The sequence below is a fragment of the Poecile atricapillus genome, chromosome 1 (genome assembly GCF_030490865.1).
Source record: "Poecile atricapillus isolate bPoeAtr1 chromosome 1, bPoeAtr1.hap1, whole genome shotgun sequence".
Taxonomy (NCBI): domain Eukaryota; kingdom Metazoa; phylum Chordata; class Aves; order Passeriformes; family Paridae; genus Poecile; species Poecile atricapillus.
This window is the reverse complement of record NC_081249.1, coordinates 178,177,051-178,197,517: the sequence shown is the minus strand read 5'-3', so window position 1 is coordinate 178,197,517 and position 20,467 is coordinate 178,177,051. Positions and strand designations below refer to the sequence as shown.

Here is a 20,467-nt window from a genome sequence, read left to right as displayed (position 1 = left end):
GTCCATGCCTGCTGTGTCCTCCCCCCATCAGCTGGGTTTTCTTCAGGCTGAACCATTCCAGTGCCTTTCCAGATGATGTTTTCTAAACTTGGGGTTGTTCCCGCTTCTCTCCGCCAGGTTTTCTTTCCAAAAACTCCGCGTTTTATTGAAGGTGTGTTGCCCAAAACTGGACTTGGAAGCAGAGCAGAGGCTTGTTTGCCTCCAGACAGCATTCCTGTGGCTGTGTAGCTCATCGTCCTCAAATAACAAAGCACCATGGGCTGCATATGACCCATTGTATCCCCACAGCTTTCCTGAAAAACAATAAGAGGACTGCCCGTTCCCTGCACTCCGATCGTGCCGTTTCTTGTTCCTACAGAAACGCAGAACTTGCTGAATTTTTATTGGGTTGCCTCGTTTTCCATCCAGACCGGCTGCTCTGGTTGCCAAGTCCCTTCTCTGAATTGCAGCCACGTCTCCCTGAGTGCCTGCAGGCTCTTGTGGCTGGGTGTCACCCCTGCTTCTGGTCAGCTGGTTCCTCCTTTGACAGCCTCCAGGGCATCCAGGAGCATCCAGACCCACAGGATCTGGAATGTGAGGCACCTATGACAGATCCCCAGTGCCTGACCAGTTTGTGTCACCTATTTCTTTCCTTTCTGTTGATCTTTATGCTCTCATGTCTCCCATTTATTTTCTTTCCATCTATCTTCATGCTGAAGGGAAAATGCCCTTTGGCTTTATCCTAGATCTTGGTTTCTCCAGGGGAAGATACGGACACTTGGCTCTCCATGGAGCCCGTCTGTCTGTCTGTCCCTTCCCGTGTGCCTGCCCATGGCAGGGGGTTGGAATTAAATAATCTTTAAAGTCCCTTCCAACCCAAACCATTCCAGGGTTCTGTGATTCCTGGTGCATGGCTTGGGGAGCACCAGGAGGAAGGTCTGGGTAGAGCTGGGGGTTTCTGCTGGGAGTTTATCCAAGGTGTCCTGTGTGTAAATATGGCAGGTGAGCTGTTTTCCTTCCAAAATTTCCTGACAGCTGTGCCATGACTTTGCAATTAGCTCCTGGCAGTTGCTGATTAAGGAGTAGCTCTGCAGGCAGGTGGTTCACCCATCCGTGGAGAGCATTGGGAAGTTTCCAAGGACCATCCCCTTGGATGTCCTTGCACCTCCAGGTTGCCTCTTCCCCATAGGAAGGGGGGAAGCTCCAGCACACACAACACACCCACCATGTCCTGGGGTGGCTCCTTCTCCCCACCCTGCTTCCAGGATTGCCATCTCTGCTGGCAAGGGGGCTCTGGGACCATCACTCTCCCCAAAATTGAGGCATGATCCAGCCAGACTGATGCAGAAGCAAAGAGCTGCTTCTGCAAAGGTTGGAGATGGGTTTCCTGCAGGGTTCAGTGTCTACATGAAGTTGCATCTCTCTGCTGGAAGTATTTCTGTGGGCTTTGCCATTAGCATGGATGTGTGCCCTGGGGGCAGGAGGTCAGGGAGACATTTAATGTACTGTCACTAGAACGGTGTGGTTTTGTGTTAAAATGATGTTGAGATTTGAGCCTGTCCTGGAAATGGGGCTTTTTGCTGCTGGTAGCAGACCTGGGACTGTTGCACGCCAGAACTTTTGGAAAATGGTGAATTTCAGCCCATCTGTGCTCAGTAATTGCTTTTCCCCATGTTTGGTGTGGGGTTGATCTCCGGAGTGTGCAGTGCTTGAGGAATTTCATTGACATGTGAATCCTGACGTGTGTCTGGGATTTGGAGAGTGTGAGCAAGACTCAGCATGTTGGGATTGTTTGGATGCAAGGTGGGTTTGGGATCAGCCCAGGCAGCAGGAGACATCTGGCAGATGTATGGATTGCCTTAGGGAACCAAACCAAGGTCCCTCCTGCCCCGTGCCTTCCAGTGATGAGTCCCTGCTTCAGGAGGAGTTCATGGACAATCCTTGGCTTGCGTGTGGTACTCAACAGTGTGGGACTTTCTGGACCCACACCAGGAGATGGATGTCCCAGCAGTGGGAATGAGCTCCTGAGTGTCCCACTGGTAGGGAAGGGGACAAGGAGTGGAGTGGAGCACATCAGCTGGGCAGGCTGTGGCAGAGCTCCTGTCAGCTTGTAGGTGCTGAACAAAGCAGGTCTCAGTTTGGCAAAGCATTTGAAGCAAAGGAAAAGTGTTGTCACAGGCCTGGTGCTGTGCTGCAGCACAAATACCACACCTGCAGAGCCCCCCTCCCTTGTGGGGTGTCACCACAGACCCCCAAACCTGTAAAACCCTGCATAGCTGCTGGTTGTCACATTGTGTCCTCTGTGGAGGACACCCCATCAAGGAGTCCCTGGGGCTCTTCTGAGTGTCACAGAGGAAGGATTCCCCTCCCAGGTTCCTCACTGTGAAACCATGTTGATATCAGGAGGATAAATGTATTTTTGGGTACCCCCTCCAGCTGGGCATAGAGGTGCTACACTGCAGGTAATGATTGGGAAAGAAGAAATCATTTCAGTCAGTGCATTTTAGGTCCAAGTCACTCTTTGAAGCAGGGTGTGGGGCCATCTTTGATGGCACATCATTTTTCCGTCCCAAACCCATCTCTGTAGCTCTGTTTAAGCAGCTGGTTCCATTTTCAGTGCATGCCACCTTCCCTCATGCCATAAATCAGTGTCTGCCATCCACAAAACAGCCCTTTGCTTGTCCTAAGCTCATCCACCCCATGAGCTTCAGCAGTTCCCATGTTCCTGGGAAAGCAGCGAGGAGCTTGGCGTGCAGTGGCACAATGCCAGCTCCCCATGGGCTAATTCCCAGTGGCTTTCCCACAGAAACTTCTGAGGATGTGTCCTCCTCCAGGGGCTGGTTCCTTGTCCCATCCACATCCACAGCCCCGTGTCCTCCCAAAGGTCCATCAAGCTCAGTGAGGTGTCCCTTGGGATGCCCCTCGTGTCGGTGTCGATGCTGTCGCTCGTGGTTGTGCCGTTCCATGAATTCAGTGGAGCTCTCCTGTCCTTACCTTTGTGCTCCAGATGTCCCAGCCTGGCTGAAGAGCCTCCGGCTGCACAAGTACGCCGCCCTCTTCTCCCAGATGACGTACGAGGAGATGATGGCCCTCACCGAATGCCAGCTCGAGGCACAAGTAGGTCCTACATCACCTGGAGGGTGGCAGCTTCCAAACACCCTTTGTGTGTCTTCCTGTGGTGGGGAAGCAGAAAAAGGGAAATTGGGTCTTGGGGAGTGAAAAAAAATCTCACATTGGAGCTGAAATAAAACTTGTCCCTGCGTCTTACTGGAGTCCTGGCGTGGAAGTGCCATCACTGGGAGCTGAGCTTGGGGCTTTTTTCCCAGTTGGGATTAAGTTCAGGAGTTACGGGGGTATAGCCAGCTCCCTAAAGTCAGTGGGGTTTTGATGGCTGACTGCCTTTGAAAATGTCATAGAATCATAGAATACTGCTGGTTGGGGTTGGAAGTGACCTTAAAGATTACCTGATTCCAACCCCCACTGCTGTCAGGTTCAACTCTACATTATCCTTGAGATAACGAGGAGTGGGAACACAGTTGCTTTCCATGTGTGAGGTGCACCAGGGAGGAACAGACTAGCTGGAAATCACTATCTTCAGCAAGTCTCTGAGTGATTTTCTATGTCCCTCACAAATCCCTGCACTCAAAAATGTAGTTAACTTCTAGCAGCCCTTTCTGTTTAGGAGAGGAAGGGTTTGGGTTGAACCAGCTGCCCTGTGGAAGTGCCAACCCCAAATTTTGTCCTGTTTTTGCAGAATGTTACCAAAGGCGCGAGACACAAAATAGTCATCAGTATCCAAAAGCTAAAAGAAAGACAAAACCTGCTCAAATCTCTAGAAGGGGTAAGTAATCACAACCATTCTTTGTATTTCTTGTGTTTTCACAAAGCCAGGAATGAATTCTGGGGGGAAGCACTCTTTGCTTACACGTATTGTGGGAATCTGATGCAGGTTTTATTTCACAGAATTCCAGAATGGTTTGGGCTGGCAGGGACCTTAAAGACCATCCAATTCCAGCCCTCTGCTGTGGTGGGGGAGACATCTTCCACTAGACCACATTGCTTAAAGCTGTATTTCACAGAGTGGGTCCCAATGCATCTCCCACACCTCACACAGCTGGGGTGGATATACCCTACAGCCCTGGCCAGCTCCAGGATGCTCAGAAAGCCTTGAGCCTTCCTGGAATATCATATGGGCACCCTGTCCCCAGATAAAACACCAGGCACCCACATCAGTGCCTGAACAACATCTTCAATTTCCAAGGAGAATAAATAAACTTTTTTATCACCAGCAAAAGCTTAAAACCTGCAGAAAGGGCTTTTGGGGAAGTAGCAGCACCACAGCCTAGCTGGGAGCAGCTCACCCAACCTCTTCCTATTTATTATTGCTGTATTATATTATATTTAATTGCACCATCTTCAAACAGCAACTTGCAGAGCCTCCCACTAGGGGCTTTTAAATACTTCTGTGGTGTGTTGCTATTTATTGGTGTTTTCCTTAGCTCACTGCTTCACTATTTATTTATAATATGGGCTTGTGCTCAGAGTATGGCAGGAACTAATAAAGCCATATTTACCTCCGTTATTAATAATAACTATTAAATCCAAGGAGCTGGATGGAGCTGGCTGCAGCTCTGTGTTTTCCAGGCGATTGCACAGCCTCTTCCTCGGCTTCTCCGCCGGGATTTGGGAATCTGGTATTGATTGAGTGGCGCTGTGCGGGAGCTGGAGCCCAGCTCAGCCGGCACAGCCAGGCAGGCACGCTGTAAAATACAGGAGGAAAGTGGCAGGGACTGGTTGGAGCCCTCCAGGGAAGGGTTTGGGCTGTGGCACTGTGACCCTGTCCTGCTTTGCTGGGGCTCGGAGCTGCCTGTGAGCTGCTTTCCCTGGGAGGAGACGTCTCTGGTTTTCCAGGCTTCCCATCCAACTTTTGCTAAACAAGAGCATGTCTGGGACTTGTTTTTGGGCAGTGTCTCACTGCTAAATACTGCTGCTTTCTTGGAAAGAGCTGCTCCAGCCCCTTTGTTAGTATGGCAGGATTTTCTCCCAAAAAAACAGTGCCCAGCAGACTGACAGCAGGACTTTCAGAGAAATGGAGCTGGGATGTCCAAGAGCAAGCTGGGAATGCAGCAGGAATTAGAATCAACAGCTGTTTCAGGGCTTGCACACATCCCATGTGCCCACTTAGTGTCCCTTCCTTCAGTGCATCAGGATTCACTCCAAAAGTTGCCTCTTTCCAAGCAGTGTCCCGTGAGCCAGACCATGCAGGAGCCTGCAGTGAGCTGTTCTGGTCCAGGCTACATTAAAAACAAAATGCAGTTATTTCCCATCAGTGGGACAAGGATCTGACCATGGAAATGGAGTTCTTGATCCACACCAAGAACCAGGCTGGGGTGCACCCAAATTCTCCCTCCTGGAGATCTCCAAGCTGAATGGTTTTGCTGTGGGAGTTATCAGTTCACCTTGTGGTGTTCCCTTCTGTGTGTGACCACAAACCACCTGCTCCCCTTGAAACCCTCCCAGTGCCCTCTGCATCCACTCCCCCATCCCATCCCAGAGTGAACAGGAATGTCCCCACTGCTGCCACAGGACAGGCTCCTGCATCCCAGCATGGGCTCTGAGATGATCCCAGAGCATGAGGATGCCATGGCAAGCAGTTCTGGAACAAAGCAGTTAAGGGGAGCCAGGCTTGAAGGCAGTCCTGGAAAAGGGAAATGAGCCCTTGTTAATGTAATCCCAATGAAATAGAACTGAAATGTTGGCACTGTAGGATTGCTGGGGAACGAAAAAGATATTTGCTGCTCTGGGCATTGAAATCTCCCAGGCTCAGTCATTTTCATGGACTTGCCATTTCCCTGGTGGAAGTGTGGAAATATTGAAGCTGGATTGTTGGTGGGTTTGGGTCCCAGTAGTTGACGGGGGCACATTTATCTCTGGGGATTCAGATCTGAACACGTCAGGGATAATCCCTGCAGCACTCCCCTGATATAAGGAAAAGACTTGCTGAAGGGAACCTGGCTGTGGAGTGCAGCAGGATCCTGAAGCAGAAGCAAAGCTGGGAATTCTCAGGGAGTCACAGGAGGGGTCTGGTTTACAGCTGATGTTCCTCTGTCCCCACAAAGACAAACCCTCTTCTCTCCGCTTCCATCCGCAGGACATCCTGGAAGGCGGCAACTTGCGTGTCCCGCTGCAGGAGCTGCACCAAATGATCCTCACCCCCATCAAAGCCTACTCTTGCCAAAACTCGAGCACGGAGGAGCACAGCCGGGACGTGGACTCGCACCACCCCTCCTCCCTGCTGGGCTCGGACAGCCAAGGCTCAGAGTGCAAGGACTCGGCGGGGGCCGGGATGCAGCAGCATCACCTGCCGGGGTGCGAGGGCGAGTCCGGGGGGGCCCCTTTGCCCGAGGGTGACCTGCCTGGCCAGTTCACCCGAGTGATGGGGAAAGGTGAGCAGCTGCCACTTGTCCTCGGTGAGCTGGGGACTCATCACTAGGGAGGGCTGCTTTGGGGCAGGAGGTGTGCGCTGGCAGCCGCCTTTCCCTGAGCTCCTGCAGCTCCCAGACTGAGGGGCGATGGGCTTTTGAGGTTCTGTCATGCTGGGGTTGGAGGCAAGAAGAAAGGGCAGTGATTTTGGGCATGGGCAGCAATGGCCCAAGCTGCCTGCCTCAGGTCCAAGGTAGATAGTGTGCATTCCAAGCCCCAGGTCCGAGGTGGAAAGCATCCTCTCCCTGCCCCAGGTCAGAGGCAGAAATCACAACTTTTCTGGAGGTCGGGAGTGGAAGATGTCCTTTCTCTTCCCACCCAGAGCCCTGGGGTCATCCCACTGATCCAGAGGTGTTTTGAGCAGCATCCCTTTTTAGTTACTCTGCTTGGAGCAGGGTAGCAGAGGTGTGTGGGCTCAACATGAGCCATTTTGAGTGCAAATCAGTGGGTCCAATTCCCTTTTTATGCCCCAGTTTGAATGCAGGACTTCCAGAATACTCTGATGCCATTCCATGTGTAGTACAGGAGTGTAGTGCATGCTTTGCATCAGGGATAGCACACTGGGAGGTGACAGAAGCAAGCTGAGGTGGGGACCAAGCTCCTGTGCAATATTCAGGGCTCTTGGAACAAATCTGTGTGAGCTTAGATGTGCCCTCACCCTTGCTGGTGGCACCTGAGGTGTCAGTGCTGGCTGCATGGAAGGAGATCTCCCTCCATGAGGAACGAGGATCTCATCTGCAGGAGACTGGGAACAGGAAGAACCTCATTGGGATGCCACAAGAAATATCAGCCTTGTCTCTATTTCCAATCATTTTTGTAAAAAAGTAACTGAGATGTTTTCTATACAGAAACCTGGTCCAGAATTTGTCCCCAGCTGGTTGCCTGCAGAACCAGTGACAAATGCCAAAGCATGGCACAAGCCCTGCCAAGATGTGGTGTCCTCCTGGACCCCCAGGCATCCCTGCCCAGGGGTTTACAGCAGGAGAAACTCATTCCTGTGTGAGCTCATTCCTACTTCCTTCAATGACATTCATTCCAAAAGAGGTTAAAATTCACCAGGGAAGGTGGGAATCTACCACTCTGCACTGAGGGCACATTTTGGCCATGGGAGCAAGGAGCTCTCTTGCCTATGAATAGGGATTAATCCTGTGGCCCTGAGTTGCTTAGATCTAATTCTGGGGACTCCAGTGGTGTTGCTCTGGATTTACACCATCATAACAGAGAACAAAATCTGGCCCTAAATACAGGAAGACACAGCAGGGACTGGGGAAGGGTGTTTTTTTCTCACTGATGGAAAACCTACTCGTGCTTAGAAGGGAAACAGGATGTCCAAAGTGTTTGTGGGACCCCTCCTGGGCCCCATCTTGGTGTCCCCATCCCCATTTCCCTTCTCTTCTTTGTTTTTTTCTAGTCTGCACACAACTTTTAGTTTCCCGACCCGATGAAGAGAATATAAGTTCCTATTTACAGCTCATAGACAAATGTCTAATCCATGAGGTGAGTCGTGTCAGATAATCTAAAAATGTTGTTCTCATCACTTGGAAACTGTTTCCAAAGTGTCTGTTTATGTAAACCTTTTGGTTTCTAACACAAATATTTTTGGGGGGTATTAATAGTAATTCTGACAGAGCAGGCTTGGAGCAGGCAGTAGCTCCAGCGTGGTGCATGGAAATGTTGCTTCCCCCCACGCTGGTTTAATTGCCAAGGCCTGAAGCTGGGAAATTCATCTGGCTCATGGCAGTCCCATCAGCAGCTGGATGAAAGAAAGAATCCTGGGATGAACGTGCAGGCTGTTTCCATCAGACAGACCCGGCCATCCCTTGGCGTTGCCTCCTCCTGTTTTGCACCACGTGGCCTTGGGATTTTGCAACAGGGATTTCACATCTGTTTCTGCTCCCAGCGGATCTGCCTTGGCTGGGTGATGGTTTGGGATGGCCCAGGCTGTGCCACAGGGCTCTGGCACACTCCTGCCTGCTGGCAGGGAGGGATGGCCAGTGTCCCTGGTGTCCTGCAGTGTCTCCTGGCTACACTGGCAGTACCTGGAAGAACAAGCTGCTTCCATCACCCTCCCCTGCAGCAGGGGTCAGGGAGCGGAAGTGGTGGAAGCTGCGGCCTGGGGCCAGACAGCAAAGCCAGGAGGACGTGGAGCTTTTCCCAAAGTGCCTGCAGTTTTCCCACCAGAGCCAGCCTGTGTCCCAGGACCACCCTCTGCGCTGGCTCCGGCATAATCAGCGCCAGGAGAGAGCATCTCCTCCAGAGTGGTTCAGAGCAATCAAGTCAGGCACTAATTAGCCTCCAGATTGTCCTCTGGAGACTTCTGCTTCTCTCCAACAGAGACCTCGGGTGTCTAAAGTTAGCAGTGGTGGCACGTGGGTGTCCCTGTCGCCCTCACCTCCTGCCTGGAGCTCTGGGAGCAGGTCTGTCCCTGCCAGGGTGACCTTTGCAGGGAGTCTGGGTGGGTGACAGGCTCACCCTGGGTGATCTCCTGTACCAAGCTCTGCCCAGCCCCAAGAAGGGGGATAGGATGCAGGATGCCACAGGGCAGCTCAGTTTTCCAAATCCCAGCTTTGCCCACCCTGGCAGCATTTCTAGAGCCACATCCAGGTGACAAGTGTCACCACCCATCAGGACCCACTGTCAAACCCCTGCTCTGCCAAAAGGGGTTGGCAGCCTTGAGGCAGAACTGGGCTGTCACTCTGGGACACAGGGAATGCTGCCAGAGCATTTTCTCCACCTGAGATCAGTGCATCCTGAAGAAAGACCAGTGTTTCCCTCTGGACATTCTGATGGGGCTCAACTCACCCCATCACCTGCTCCAGCTGCCTTTTTTTACCCACACACCCACCTGCACATTCCTGCTCGCTGTGTCCAGAAGAATATTCATACATTTCCTATTTCTCTCTCCCTTTTCTATTTATTTTTTTTTTGGACAGGCGTTTACAGAGATCCAGAAGAAGCGGCTGCTGTCATGGAAACAGCAGGTGCAGAAACTCTTTCGGTCTTTCCCTCGGAAATCCCTCCTGGAGCTGTCAGGCTATCGGCAGCAGAGGAGGTATGCGGGATTTCGGGAGGGATGGATGCAGTGGCCAGAGCAAGAGCACTCCAAGTGGGAGCAATCCCTCCCAGATGGGTTCTGCTGGGCTCAGAGCCGTGTTTAGGGAAGGGGGAGGGTTGGAAAAGCTTCAGCAGTGAAATCCAGGCGCTGGCTGGGAAGGGAGCACAGCAGCGTCTTTGTGCGTGTGGCCGCTGCCCTTCCCTCCAGTCCCACCCTGTCTCTGTGGCTCCAAACCCAGCACTTCCCAGCTGTGCAGAGTATCCCCAATAGCAGGCTCTTTCCCTGCTGCCTTTTTTGAGTTTCCTCAAAAAGCTGTCAAGTGGCAGAAAAAAAGGCTGGAAGCTTTCAGAGGGTGCAGAGCCAGAGGTGCAGCCGGAGAGCCAGGCAGGGCTGTGTTGGAAACACCACGTTTGCTCACTTCCAAGGTGATGCTGGGTTTCAGGTGAGCCTAGAAAACATAGGAATTATGCCAAGAAAAAAGACTTTTAAATCACTTTTAACAACATCATCCCTTTGTTTCATTCTGCAAAGCCTGGTTTGTTGCAAGTTCTTTATTTCCCCAGAAAGACAGCGGTTTAACTGGGAGTATGGGAACTTCCAGGATGAGATTTCAGGAAAGCACCTGTAGCTCAGCCTTCCCTAATAAACTTGGATTTTTTAGGTCTTTCTAAACAAATTTTACAGAACTTGAGAAGTCTCAGAGGTGACTATATGTATAAAAATGAACCTCCTGGAAGGGGAGGAAGAAAACCCAACAGCGTAAGCTGGACTTAAATTAGACACTGGAGAATCCACTCATTAGAAATCTCAAAGAAATCAAGTTCCAGGGGCATTACCTGAATTATTTTAGATTGTATTTATGAACAGACCCATTTTGCAGGAGTAAAATAAGCTTTAAAGAAAACCAGTGTGGATCTGAGAGCTGCAGAAGGGCAGGAAGGCTACTGGCAGATGGGGAGAGGGTGCTGCACACCCAGACTGCCTCCTTCCTGCTGCCTGAGCGGGGTGGAGGGACCACTTTGGTGGGGTGGGAGGGTCAGTACCCCCTTGCAGGGGTCAGTGTCTCATTCCTGGTGGGATGGGAGGGTCAGGACCCTCTCACAGGGGTCAGTGTCTCACTCTTGGTGGGGTGGGAGGGTCAGGACCCTCTCACAGGGGCCAGTGTCTCACCCATGGTGGGGTGGGAGGGTCAGGATGCCCTTGCAGGGGTCAGTGTCTCACTCCTGGTGGGATGGGAGGGTCAGGACCGTCTCACAGGGGTCAGTGTCTCACCCATGGTGGGATGGGAGGGTCAGGACCCCCTCACAGGGGTCAGTGTCTCACCCCTGCTGCTCTCTCTCCGCAGCCGAGGCTTTGGCCAGTCCAACTCCCTCCCGACAGCCGGATCCGCGGGGGCAGGGCTGGCGCGGAGGAACCCCCGGCAGTTCCAGATCCCCTCCCGCAACCTCCCCACGGCCCGGCTGGGGCTGCTGGGCCCCACGGGGCTGCTGGGCACCCCCCAGCGCAGCCCTGCCGCCAGCCCCGCCATCCTCAAGCAAGGCAGACAGGTTGGTCTGTGTTCCCAGCGTTTCTAGCTCTTCCATCCCTTTCCCAAGAGCTTCCTTGGCTTTTCCTTCCCCAGCTTGTCTGGATCCCCGCTTTTTTCCCCACTCTTCAAGCAGTTTGCAGCAGTTTGGGTTGTGCTACCCTGTGTGCAGTGGGATGTGGAAGTGGGAGCAGAGGGAGGGGGACCAACCAAGCAGCAGAGGGGGAAGAGCTGAGTCCTTAAAGTGGCTTATAAAACAGGGAGAGGGGATTCTGACAAGAGCAGATAGTGATAGGAGGAAGGGGAGGGAGGGTTTTACATTGGCAGAGGGGAGATTTAGATGAGATACTGGGAAGGAATTCTTCCCTGTGAGGGTGGGCAGGCCCTGGCACAGGGTGCCCAGAGAAGCTGTGGCTGCCCCTGGATCCCTGGAAGTGTCCAAGGCCAGGCTGAACAGGGCTTAGAGCAGTCTGGGACAGTGGAAGGTGTCCCTGCCACAGCAGGGGGGTTGTAACAGGATGATCTGTAAGGTCCCTTCGAAGCCAAACCATCCTGTGATTCTACAAGCCCAAAGTGGTTATGAACCCATGGCACAGAGGGCTTTGCTTTGCATCCCACACTCTGTTTGCTCCCCACAGAACCTGTGGTTTGCCAACCCTGGGGGCAGTAACAGCATGCCCAGCAGGAGCCACAGCTCGGTGCAGAGGACGCGCTCGCTGCCGGTCCACACGTCCCCGCAGACCATGCTGATGTTTCAGCAGCCAGGTAGGCAGCAGAGGTGCTTTTCCACTTCCCCACAGCCAGCTGAGGTGAGGAAAGGTGAGAGGAGCTGTGCTGGTGAGCCTCCCCACAGGCCTGTGCTGGCACAGTGTGGTCCCCCCGGGCTATCTCTGAATTCCTGGCTTAACCACAGACATCTCTGGGGGGATTTTTGACCCTGTATGTGCCATCTGTATGTTACAGTGCTGGTGCCTTGCCTAGCTCGCTTCTGAGGGGCTCACATCAGGAGGGAAGGTGGTGGCTCATCCATCACTTTTTCCACATGGATGGACACGGAGCCCCGGTGCGGAAGGACTGCCTTCACGCACTCAAGGGAAATTCTTTCCACAGTGCATGTGAAGGGAAATGGTGCTGTGTCACAGCTTCCTTCCCAAACACTGCCAAAGTGCTCCTGGATATAGGAGCATCCTCTGATTCAGGGAGGATCCCGCTGACCTTGGACCCTTGGACCTGGAGCATCCTGGCCCTGAGGAAGCCTGTTTATGTATCCCTTCCTTAGCCTTTGAGCCTGCCTTTTCCTACCAACACATCAGAACCATTTACACCTCGGGACAGGGAATCCATCACCCTCATCCCTACGCTCCTGCTGCTTTGGGCTGGCAGCTCCCTGGCCTCACACGCCGGCGGTGTTAAACTGCAGCATTTGGGCAGCAAATGTTCCGTACAGCAGGAGCAGCAGCTGTTCCTGGGTATTGATTAAACACCGGGACAAGGGCACATTTCTCAGGCCTCGGAGGAGAATAAATGGGTTTCTCTTTGCGCGTCAGCCTGCGGTGGATGAGGGCGTGGGAGGATCGGGGAGCCAAAGACGTGGATTAAGTCGCAAGGAAAATAAGCAATGATGTGATGCTGGGCTCACAAACCACTGTTTGCCAGGCTGTGGGGGGACCTCAGCCCTCCTGGATCTCATCCCGTGTTCCTGTGAGCCAGTGGAAAGCGGGAGATGCCGTCCAGCACAGTAGCACAAGCTGTATTTGCAGGTTTTGCTGCAGGGTGGGGAGAGTTTGCTGCCGTTTAGGTTAGGATGGGGGTGTTGGAACACTCCAAACTTCATTTGTGTGTCCCCTTTTTTATGCTCACCCCCCCAGGGATGTGGCAGCGGTGACGTGGGCAACTGAGTGGGAGCCAAGCTGGTCCCAGAGAAGCCATACAGTGGCTCTGCTGGTCTGTGCTGCCATCCCATGTCCAAGCACTAACCCTGCCTGCACAGACAGCATCCATCCCCAGGAGATGACCAGGGCTGCCCCCTCTCTGGGTGGCGTTCTGCTCTCGTTCCAGCTGCCCCTTACATCTCTTACCAGCACCTGATCCCACTCAGATCCATCCCTTGTGGATAGCAGGGGGTGGTGACTGCTTTTGTGAGTGTCCCTTGCTGAAGATGATTTTACTGAGAGTCCAGACTCTCCTGGGGCATTTTTCAGATGGTTTTCCCATACAGAGCAGGCAGGCAGGGTCCCTGCCAGGTCCCTGACCAGAGTCTCCCATTCCCTTTCTCCCTGCAGAGTTCCAGGTGCCGGTGACTGAACCTGACATCAACAACAGGCTGGAGTCCCTGTGCCTGAGCATGACGGAGCACGCACTCAGCGGTGAGCATTCCCTCCTCCTGGGGCTCTTCCAGCACGTCCACGCCGCCTCTGCTGAGCCCCCCAGCACCTGCCCCCTGCCCCCCAAAAGCTGGGACAGGCTGTGGCTGTGAGAGTGGGGCCGGACGCGGGGATGCTCCCGGGGATGCTCCCGGGGCTGTTCCGATGGGAATATTGGCTTCTCTCAGCGAGGCGGCCGGAGCAGGGGGTAAAGCCGAACGCAGGGATCGCACCAGCACTAGTGGAGTCTGTGCTAATTAGCCACTCGTCAGCTTGCTAATGATAATTAGTGTTAGCTCGCTACTCTCGTTAGCTCTCGATAAAGCCCCTGCTGCCGGCGCGCTCGGATGGGTCACGGGCTTTGGAGTGTTGTGCCCTTCCACCACTGGATCCCTCATTTGTCCGAGGGTGCCCCACAGCTGGGGGCTGAATCCCTGCCAGGGGCTGTGCCAGGGGCTGTGCCACACACAGCCGGGGGTGCCAGTGGATAATGGGCACGGGGAGGGAGGAGGAGCGGGGCAAAAACAAGCAGGGAAGATGGAAAAGGCAGCAGCAGAGAGATGGAGAGCCCGGTGCAGCACCAAGCACCGGCACCAGAAGCTCCTGGTGTCCCGTGCCAACGCTCTGGACCCCCAAGCACAAGGGCTGACCCCCCAGGGATGGGATGAACGTGGCCACCAGCATCGCCCGGATTCCCAAATGACCGGCTCGGGTCTCGCTGCGGAAATCCTGGACTGTGACGGACGCTTGAGGACGGGAACCCTCGGAGAGCACGAGTGCCACCAGGAGCCCTCGGGGAGGACAAGTGCCACCAGGCCCCCTGCAGGTGCAACAGCCTTTCCCGGGGAGAGGAACAGGAGAACAAGGACTGTGGGAAGCAGCAGGGCCCTGGCAGCATCCCTGGCTGGGAAAACAAGGACACTTCTGTCACCCGAAGCGTTTCTCCGGCGTGTGCCCAGCCGAGGCTTAGCTGTCTTGTTCCTCTGCAGGGTACTGTTCCTCCAAGTTATTTTTTCCAGGTCGCATTCCCTGAGCCTCTCCAAACCGGTCGTGCTATAAATAGCTCTTAAAAAAATAAACCTTTCGTGGGAGAGAAAAAAAAGAAAAAAAAAAAAGTTGTAACAAACCTGTTTGTTTTTAGTGTCAAGGAGGGAGGTGGCTGTGGTGCCCCAAGTGGTAACAGGGAATTCTCTGTTCCTCAGCCACGCTGGGAGCTGTGTCCCGCCACTCTTCATCCTGGGGATGGGGTCTGGGAGGGGGGACGAGGGGTGGGATCAGGTCTGGAGGGTTGGAAGTGCTGTTGGGTGCTGATTGCTGCCCCTGGGGGGTGGGGACAGGGGGCTGCTGGTGCCGGGGTCAGTTGTGAGGTTTTGGGATGGGTGATGGACCCCTCACTCCTGGGATGGGGCTGTGGCTGGATGCGTCCCTGCTGCCACAGGGTGCTGGGAACAGGGGCTCTGGGGAGACAGAAAGGACTCCTGGGGGCTTTTTGTCCTTCCATGATCCTCGGATGGAGGAAAATTCTGCATCCTCTGCGGTGCAGGTGTTGCAGGGCTGGGTGAACTGCAGGCAAGGCAGCCCCTGGGACCGGCTCTGTCTCTGTCCCCTGACTCGTGGTCAGGGGCACACGAACTTGTCCTGCTGTAGGAGACTGTCCCAGACTGTCACCTACCTTGTGACGAGTCCAGGCTGCCCAAAAACCCCCTCTGCTCCTGGGAAAGCAGTTGTGGGGTTGTGGAAGGCTTGGACTGGTGTTGGGACGGCGACTTGGGGAAGCTGTTTTGGGGTGGGGACAGTTGGTGGCACAGAGACCAGCAGAGCACTGACACCCCAAAACCCTTCTGCACCCCCTGGGGAGATGGGAGGTTGAGGGGGTGGCCCTGGCACCACCTCACTGTGTGGGTTGGGGGTGCTCTGGGGGTCCATCCCCCAAATCCCCAGCCTGGGGGGTACCAGTGCTCACTGGGGCTGCTCCTAATTCTCCATTCCTGTTTACAGATGGTGTCGACAGAACCTCCACGATCTAGAAGGCGTCGCCACGGGGACGCTGGCTGGGACAACAACTGCTGCGGGTCCAGCGGCGAGGTCGGGGCTTGAGGGAGCCTCAGCGATAGCTTGCATCCTTTCTCCTCTCTCCTCTCCTCTCTCTCTCTCTATCTCTCTCTCTCTCCTGTTTTAATTTTGTGAATGTGTAGATTGTCCTTGTGAACATATCATTAGACTTGGAATTTGTGTTGTCATTTATTACATCCATGCTAAAGGGGGGGGGGAAAGATGGCAAAAAGTAAAATCTCAGCGACGATGATGAAGCAGCGTGGGGGAGGTTGGGGGGGACACGGAGGAGGAGGAGGAGAGTGCTGACAACGGAGGGTTCACCAGAGCACCGTGGGCAAACCCTGTTCCTGGAGGAGGATACCAAGGAGCACGGAACACCACGCAGGGCTGTGTGACCAAAATCCCTTTGGGGAGGATTTGCCTGCCCTGCCGGGGCTTCGGGGCCGGCAGTCCCGTCTCTCGAGTTCCGCCACGTTCGGGCACGGACTGACCCAGCGAGCCCAGATCGAAACAGAAATAATAAAATAACCCCAAAATTTCCTTTCAGTTTAACCAAGAGATCTGCAGTGTGGAGGCAGCGTTGTGCTCAGGGCGGTGCAGGGTGGGCAGGTGCATCCTGCTTGGATCGGGATGTGGGATAGAGCAGGATCTCACCCAGAGGAGGGTCCCGGGGGGAGTCTGTGAACTGGGGGACACTGGGAGAGTTTCTGTGTCTCTTGCCTTGCCTGCACAGGTACCGGGAAGCTGCTGCATCCTGGCTCCACACATCTGGCCCAGCCTGTGAAAATCCGGCTCTAAGGGGCTTTTGCAGCGTGGCCAAGGAGGGATGAAGGAGCCCCCAAATAAAACCCAAGCTACAAAAGGCACCAAAATGCAGCTTCACAGCTTTGTTTTCTTGGCATTAACCGTGTGCTGGGGGGGAGATGGGGCTGGGCTGCTCCTCACCCACCACTGCTTTTTAGAACAGGAGCTGAATTTGGTGTTAAATTGGTAAATCTGAGCCGGCGCTTCTCAGACCTGCAGTGATGCTCCCGCCGGTCCCGATGCTGCTCCAAGTCCTTGGATGGAAAAATAAGAAATGTAAAATCAATTAATTGAGTTGATGGGTTGCAGCAATATTTCCAAACTGGGCTGTGAGGATATGGGCAGCACCATGTGCCAGGATCAGAGGGAGCAGGGCTCAGGGGGAGCCCGAGCATGGGCAGGGCTGGGAGATGTGTGAATCCTTTTGTCATGCAGCGTTTTCAAGTTGTTTTTCTAAAAAGAAAAAAAAAAAAAAAGAATATATATATATATATACATATATATATATACACATATATATATACACAAAAACCCAAGTGCCAAATGCAATGTTTTATGTTTGCTGTTCCTTGGTGTCCTGCTTCCCGGCAGACAAGAGGTTGAGGGGGGGTGATGGGGAGGGTGGAGAAGGGAAAATCTGAAGGCCAGGGAGGTTGGGAAGAGGTGTGAGGAGGTGAAGGCGAAGCGGGGTCAGCGCTGGGGACCTGGGTCACCCCCAAGCACCCCCAGCTTGTGAGGTGTGAGCAGAACCACCGTAGCAGGAGCCTCCCTCAGGGAGACTCCAGTGTATTTACAGAGCTGAAATTCTATTTATTCCTTCGCTGACTACGGACACGGAGGTTTTCTGATTGTTCAGAGAGATTATTTTGGATATTTTACCTATTAACTTGCTATGGCTGGGAACCATGATAATGTCTGTTATTAACAACCACCAAATAATTCAATTGTTTTATCCTTTTGATGTTAAAAAAAAAGAAAAAAAAAAAAGCTTATTTTCCATTGACAGTGTAGAGGTTAATAACGACTTAGTTGTGTTTGCTGTTTCTTGTTTTGTTTTTTGAGTAAAAAACAACAAAAAAGTGGCTTCAGTTGCGTTCGGGAAGTGCTGCCTGGCTCTGGCTGCCGGTGCTAAGTGCGGGTGGCAGAGCTCCAGGGAAAGAAGCTTAAAAGGGGGGGTGGGGGGGGGAAAAAAAGCTGGAATCCTAAAAGAAATAAAAATTATTTATAGAAAGAAAAAAAAAAAAAAAAGAAAAGAAAAAAAAAAACCAACCCCAACAGTTGCACGAGTGAGGCTGTGAAGTCAAATATTCAGTAATAAAGCGGCAGTGCCTTTCTTTTTGTATCCCCCGCTCGCCCCACTGCAGCTGTCCCCTCCGTGTCCCTGCAGAGGTGTCGCCACCGCGGGGTCCTGGGCGAGTCCCCCCTCCCTCTGCTCGCCCAGCCCCAGCCCCGGACCCCGGGGACCTTTTCCTGGTGCTGTTCCCCTGAGCTGTCCCCGGAGGCGACACCCGCGGGGACACAACCCCATCCCCGGGGACACCGAGCTGGGCTCAGCTCAGCAGAACCCTCCAAAAGAAATTCCGGGTGGGGAGGGAGAGGTCGAGCCCGGGCAGCATCCAGCAGGAAAATCCCAAACTGTGATTAAAGCGAGTTGGGTCAGCACTTAGGGAAACGATTTCTGTTGTCACCTTTCTCCATGTCGGGTTTGGCTTTTGGAATGTGCCTGATGGAAAGTGGGTCCCGCAGACGTCTATAATTTGCACACAGCGACGATAACACTAAAGTTGATTTTATACGAGTCATCAGAGTTTGCAAAAGTGAGTTTTATTTTTTGTATTCCTTTATCTTTACTTAAAGGTGAATGTGTATTCCTCTGGGAGGAATAGGAAGAAAAAAAAAAAAAAAGAAAAATACATAAAGAAACAGGAATGTTAATAATGTTAAACAGAATACTTCCTCCCTTATTAATATATATAACCCTGATGTATTTATGCCTATTGTAAGCTGACTTTAAAGAGCTTTGACCTCTCTTCTGTTGCATGCCGTTCCCAGGCAGCCTCTCCTTGTCCATGCATGCCTTTTGTCCTGGTTTTTCTGTACAAAATTAGTGCACAAAAGAACTATTTTTGCCTAGTTAATGTTGCCGAGCAATGCCTATTTTTTAAATTTTAATTTCTTTTTATTTTTTATTTTTATTTTGGTCATATATGGCAATAGCATGTTTGTTACATGTAAAAGCTTCCCGATATAAAGAAATACTAATGTTTGGAGATGCCAGTCTTTGCAAGTGTACAGTTTTCCAATGTTGTTCCCAGTGAAACACCCTCGTGATTTCCACTTGCTCCGATGTATTTATTACTCATTTCCTCCCGTGTAACTAGGAACCATGGCTATATTTCATATCTGCGCTATATTGAAAGTGAAGGGAGATGATTAATACAAGGTTTTGTAACACTGGGGTGTGGCGCCTCCTTATTTATCTCCTTCTTGGCAGGCGGCTTTGGACTCCCTAACGCAAAAAAAAAATTGGAATTCAATAGATGTCGGTCCCGTGGGCGAGAGGGGAGGAGCCCTCCACAGTTCCACAGGGGGGTTGGGGATCTTTATTTAAAGCCTGTGGCAGAGCTTCCAAATCCCTGGCATTCCCCAGGCAGCTGCTTGGCTGTCCCTTTGGGATGCCCACACCCCAGGAGCTGTTTAGATAACAGGATTTTCCTTTGGAATCGGCAGGAATTGGGGCTGGAGCAGCTCAGAGGCTGTGGAGGCACATGGAGGCTTGGCCCAGAGCCTCAGCCTGTGTGTGGAGATTTTTGGGATGGGATTTTAAGGTTGGGTTCTTTCTAAGTTTAAAATCTGCACTTCCTGTGGTTACTCTGCTGCGGGAAGGGCCAAGGGCAAGACCTTCTGCCCCTGGGTTTTCCATGTTTTCTCAAATTGATCTCCAGGCTGGTCAATCCCAGCGCTGCAGGCTCTTCTCTGCCTCATCATCCTGGCCATTCCTGCATTCAGGCCCAGGGATGTCCTCCAGAGACCTCCTGGGTGTCCCAGACCCTGCTCACTGTCCCTCACAGGCATCAGGGTGGCTCAGGTTCCCCACGAGGAGCAGGACTTGCAAACACAGGGTTTATTCAGGTTGTTTGAACACTTCATCTGCTGCTTCTACCTAGGATGAGGCTCCTGGCGAGCTCTCCAAATGCTGATGGCACCAAGACCCCAAAACCATGTCCTCAAGCTCCTTCTATTTAGGATGTTCCCAAGCATCTTGGGCTGGGCCGCCCCAGAAGGGAAATATTTGCCATGGTTTGGTCCCACCTGAATTTCCCTGTCCATCCACAGCCCACTGGCCGTGGCTCCCTGCACTCATCTGGAATTGGCCTCCCAACACAGCTCAGACAAACCTAAATCCCAAAAAAAAGCCATTTCCTTCCATAAACAGTTTGTCTTCCCAGGTCCCTGTGTTGCTGTCTGGGCCTCACAGCACAGGGTTGTTGCACTAACAGAGAATGGAAAGAAAAAGGAAAAGTCAGAAAAACCTGGGTTGGAAAACTGGGATTGGAAGGGCTGAAAAGGCTCCAAGGAAAGCCCATGGCAGCCACACACTGGGGAGAGTCAGTGGGTCCTACTGCATGGCAAAAGGAAAGAGGCTTAAAAAAGGAAAAGCAGGAGGGAAAAAAAAAATCATTCCCATCCTTGCAGAAGCTGTTGGATGAATCCATTCTGGACACTAAAGGCTTTACCTGCCAGTGCACTCGGATTCCACCACACCTGAGGCTTGTCCAGCCCGTTCAGCCCACACATGCAGCCCCTGTCCAGCTGGGAGCAAAGGCAGGAGCTGTGGCCACTGGTTCAGCAGCTGCTGGGCTGTCGTGATCCAGCAGGAGCTGGATAACCCCACATTTGTTAATCTGATCTTTTTATTCCATGTTTACCTTCTCCAAAAGGTGATGGAGAAGCAGCCCCAGCCCTGGAGCCAGGCAAGTGCCCCTTCCAAGGGGATGCTCCTGTCCCTTCTGCCTGAGCCCTGTGGGTACAAATTCCTCATATTTAACAGCGAGGGGAATATCCCAGGGAACAACCTAGCAGCAGCAGCAGGCAGGGATTTCCCACTCCAGGGAGGTTTTTATGCATGATGGAGAGGGCTTTTCCAGCAGAGCTCCTCGGGATCAAGGAATAATTAATTCCCCACGTCTGCTGGCTGCGGCT

General features: G+C 52.8%; 1 protein-coding gene across 5 annotated transcripts in view; it reads left to right on the top strand.

Annotated features, from left to right (window-relative positions):
• Nucleotides 1-18,175, top strand: part of SAMD4A (sterile alpha motif domain containing 4A) — a 97,000-nt gene extending 78,825 nt beyond the window's left edge. For 2 of the 5 annotated variants that reach the window (XM_058829667.1, XM_058829665.1), the window contains 9 exons: nucleotides 2,987-3,096; nucleotides 3,734-3,820; nucleotides 6,131-6,425; nucleotides 7,874-7,959; nucleotides 9,396-9,514; nucleotides 10,863-11,064; nucleotides 11,681-11,807; nucleotides 13,325-13,408; nucleotides 15,404-18,175. In XM_058829667.1, the coding sequence (XP_058685650.1) occupies nucleotides 2,987-3,096; nucleotides 3,734-3,820; nucleotides 6,131-6,425; nucleotides 7,874-7,959; nucleotides 9,396-9,514; nucleotides 10,863-11,064; nucleotides 11,681-11,807; nucleotides 13,325-13,408; nucleotides 15,404-15,432 (1,139 nt within the window). In that variant the 3' untranslated portion in view covers nucleotides 15,433-18,175. Of the gene's footprint in view, nucleotides 1-2,986; nucleotides 3,097-3,733; nucleotides 3,821-6,130; nucleotides 6,426-7,873; nucleotides 7,960-9,395; nucleotides 9,515-10,862; nucleotides 11,065-11,680; nucleotides 11,808-13,324; nucleotides 14,527-15,403 lie in introns of those variants that run through there. The other 3 variants (XR_009276598.1, XM_058829666.1, XM_058829664.1) reach the window with 3 other exon arrangements.
• Nucleotides 18,176-20,467: the final 2,292 nt, after the last annotated feature.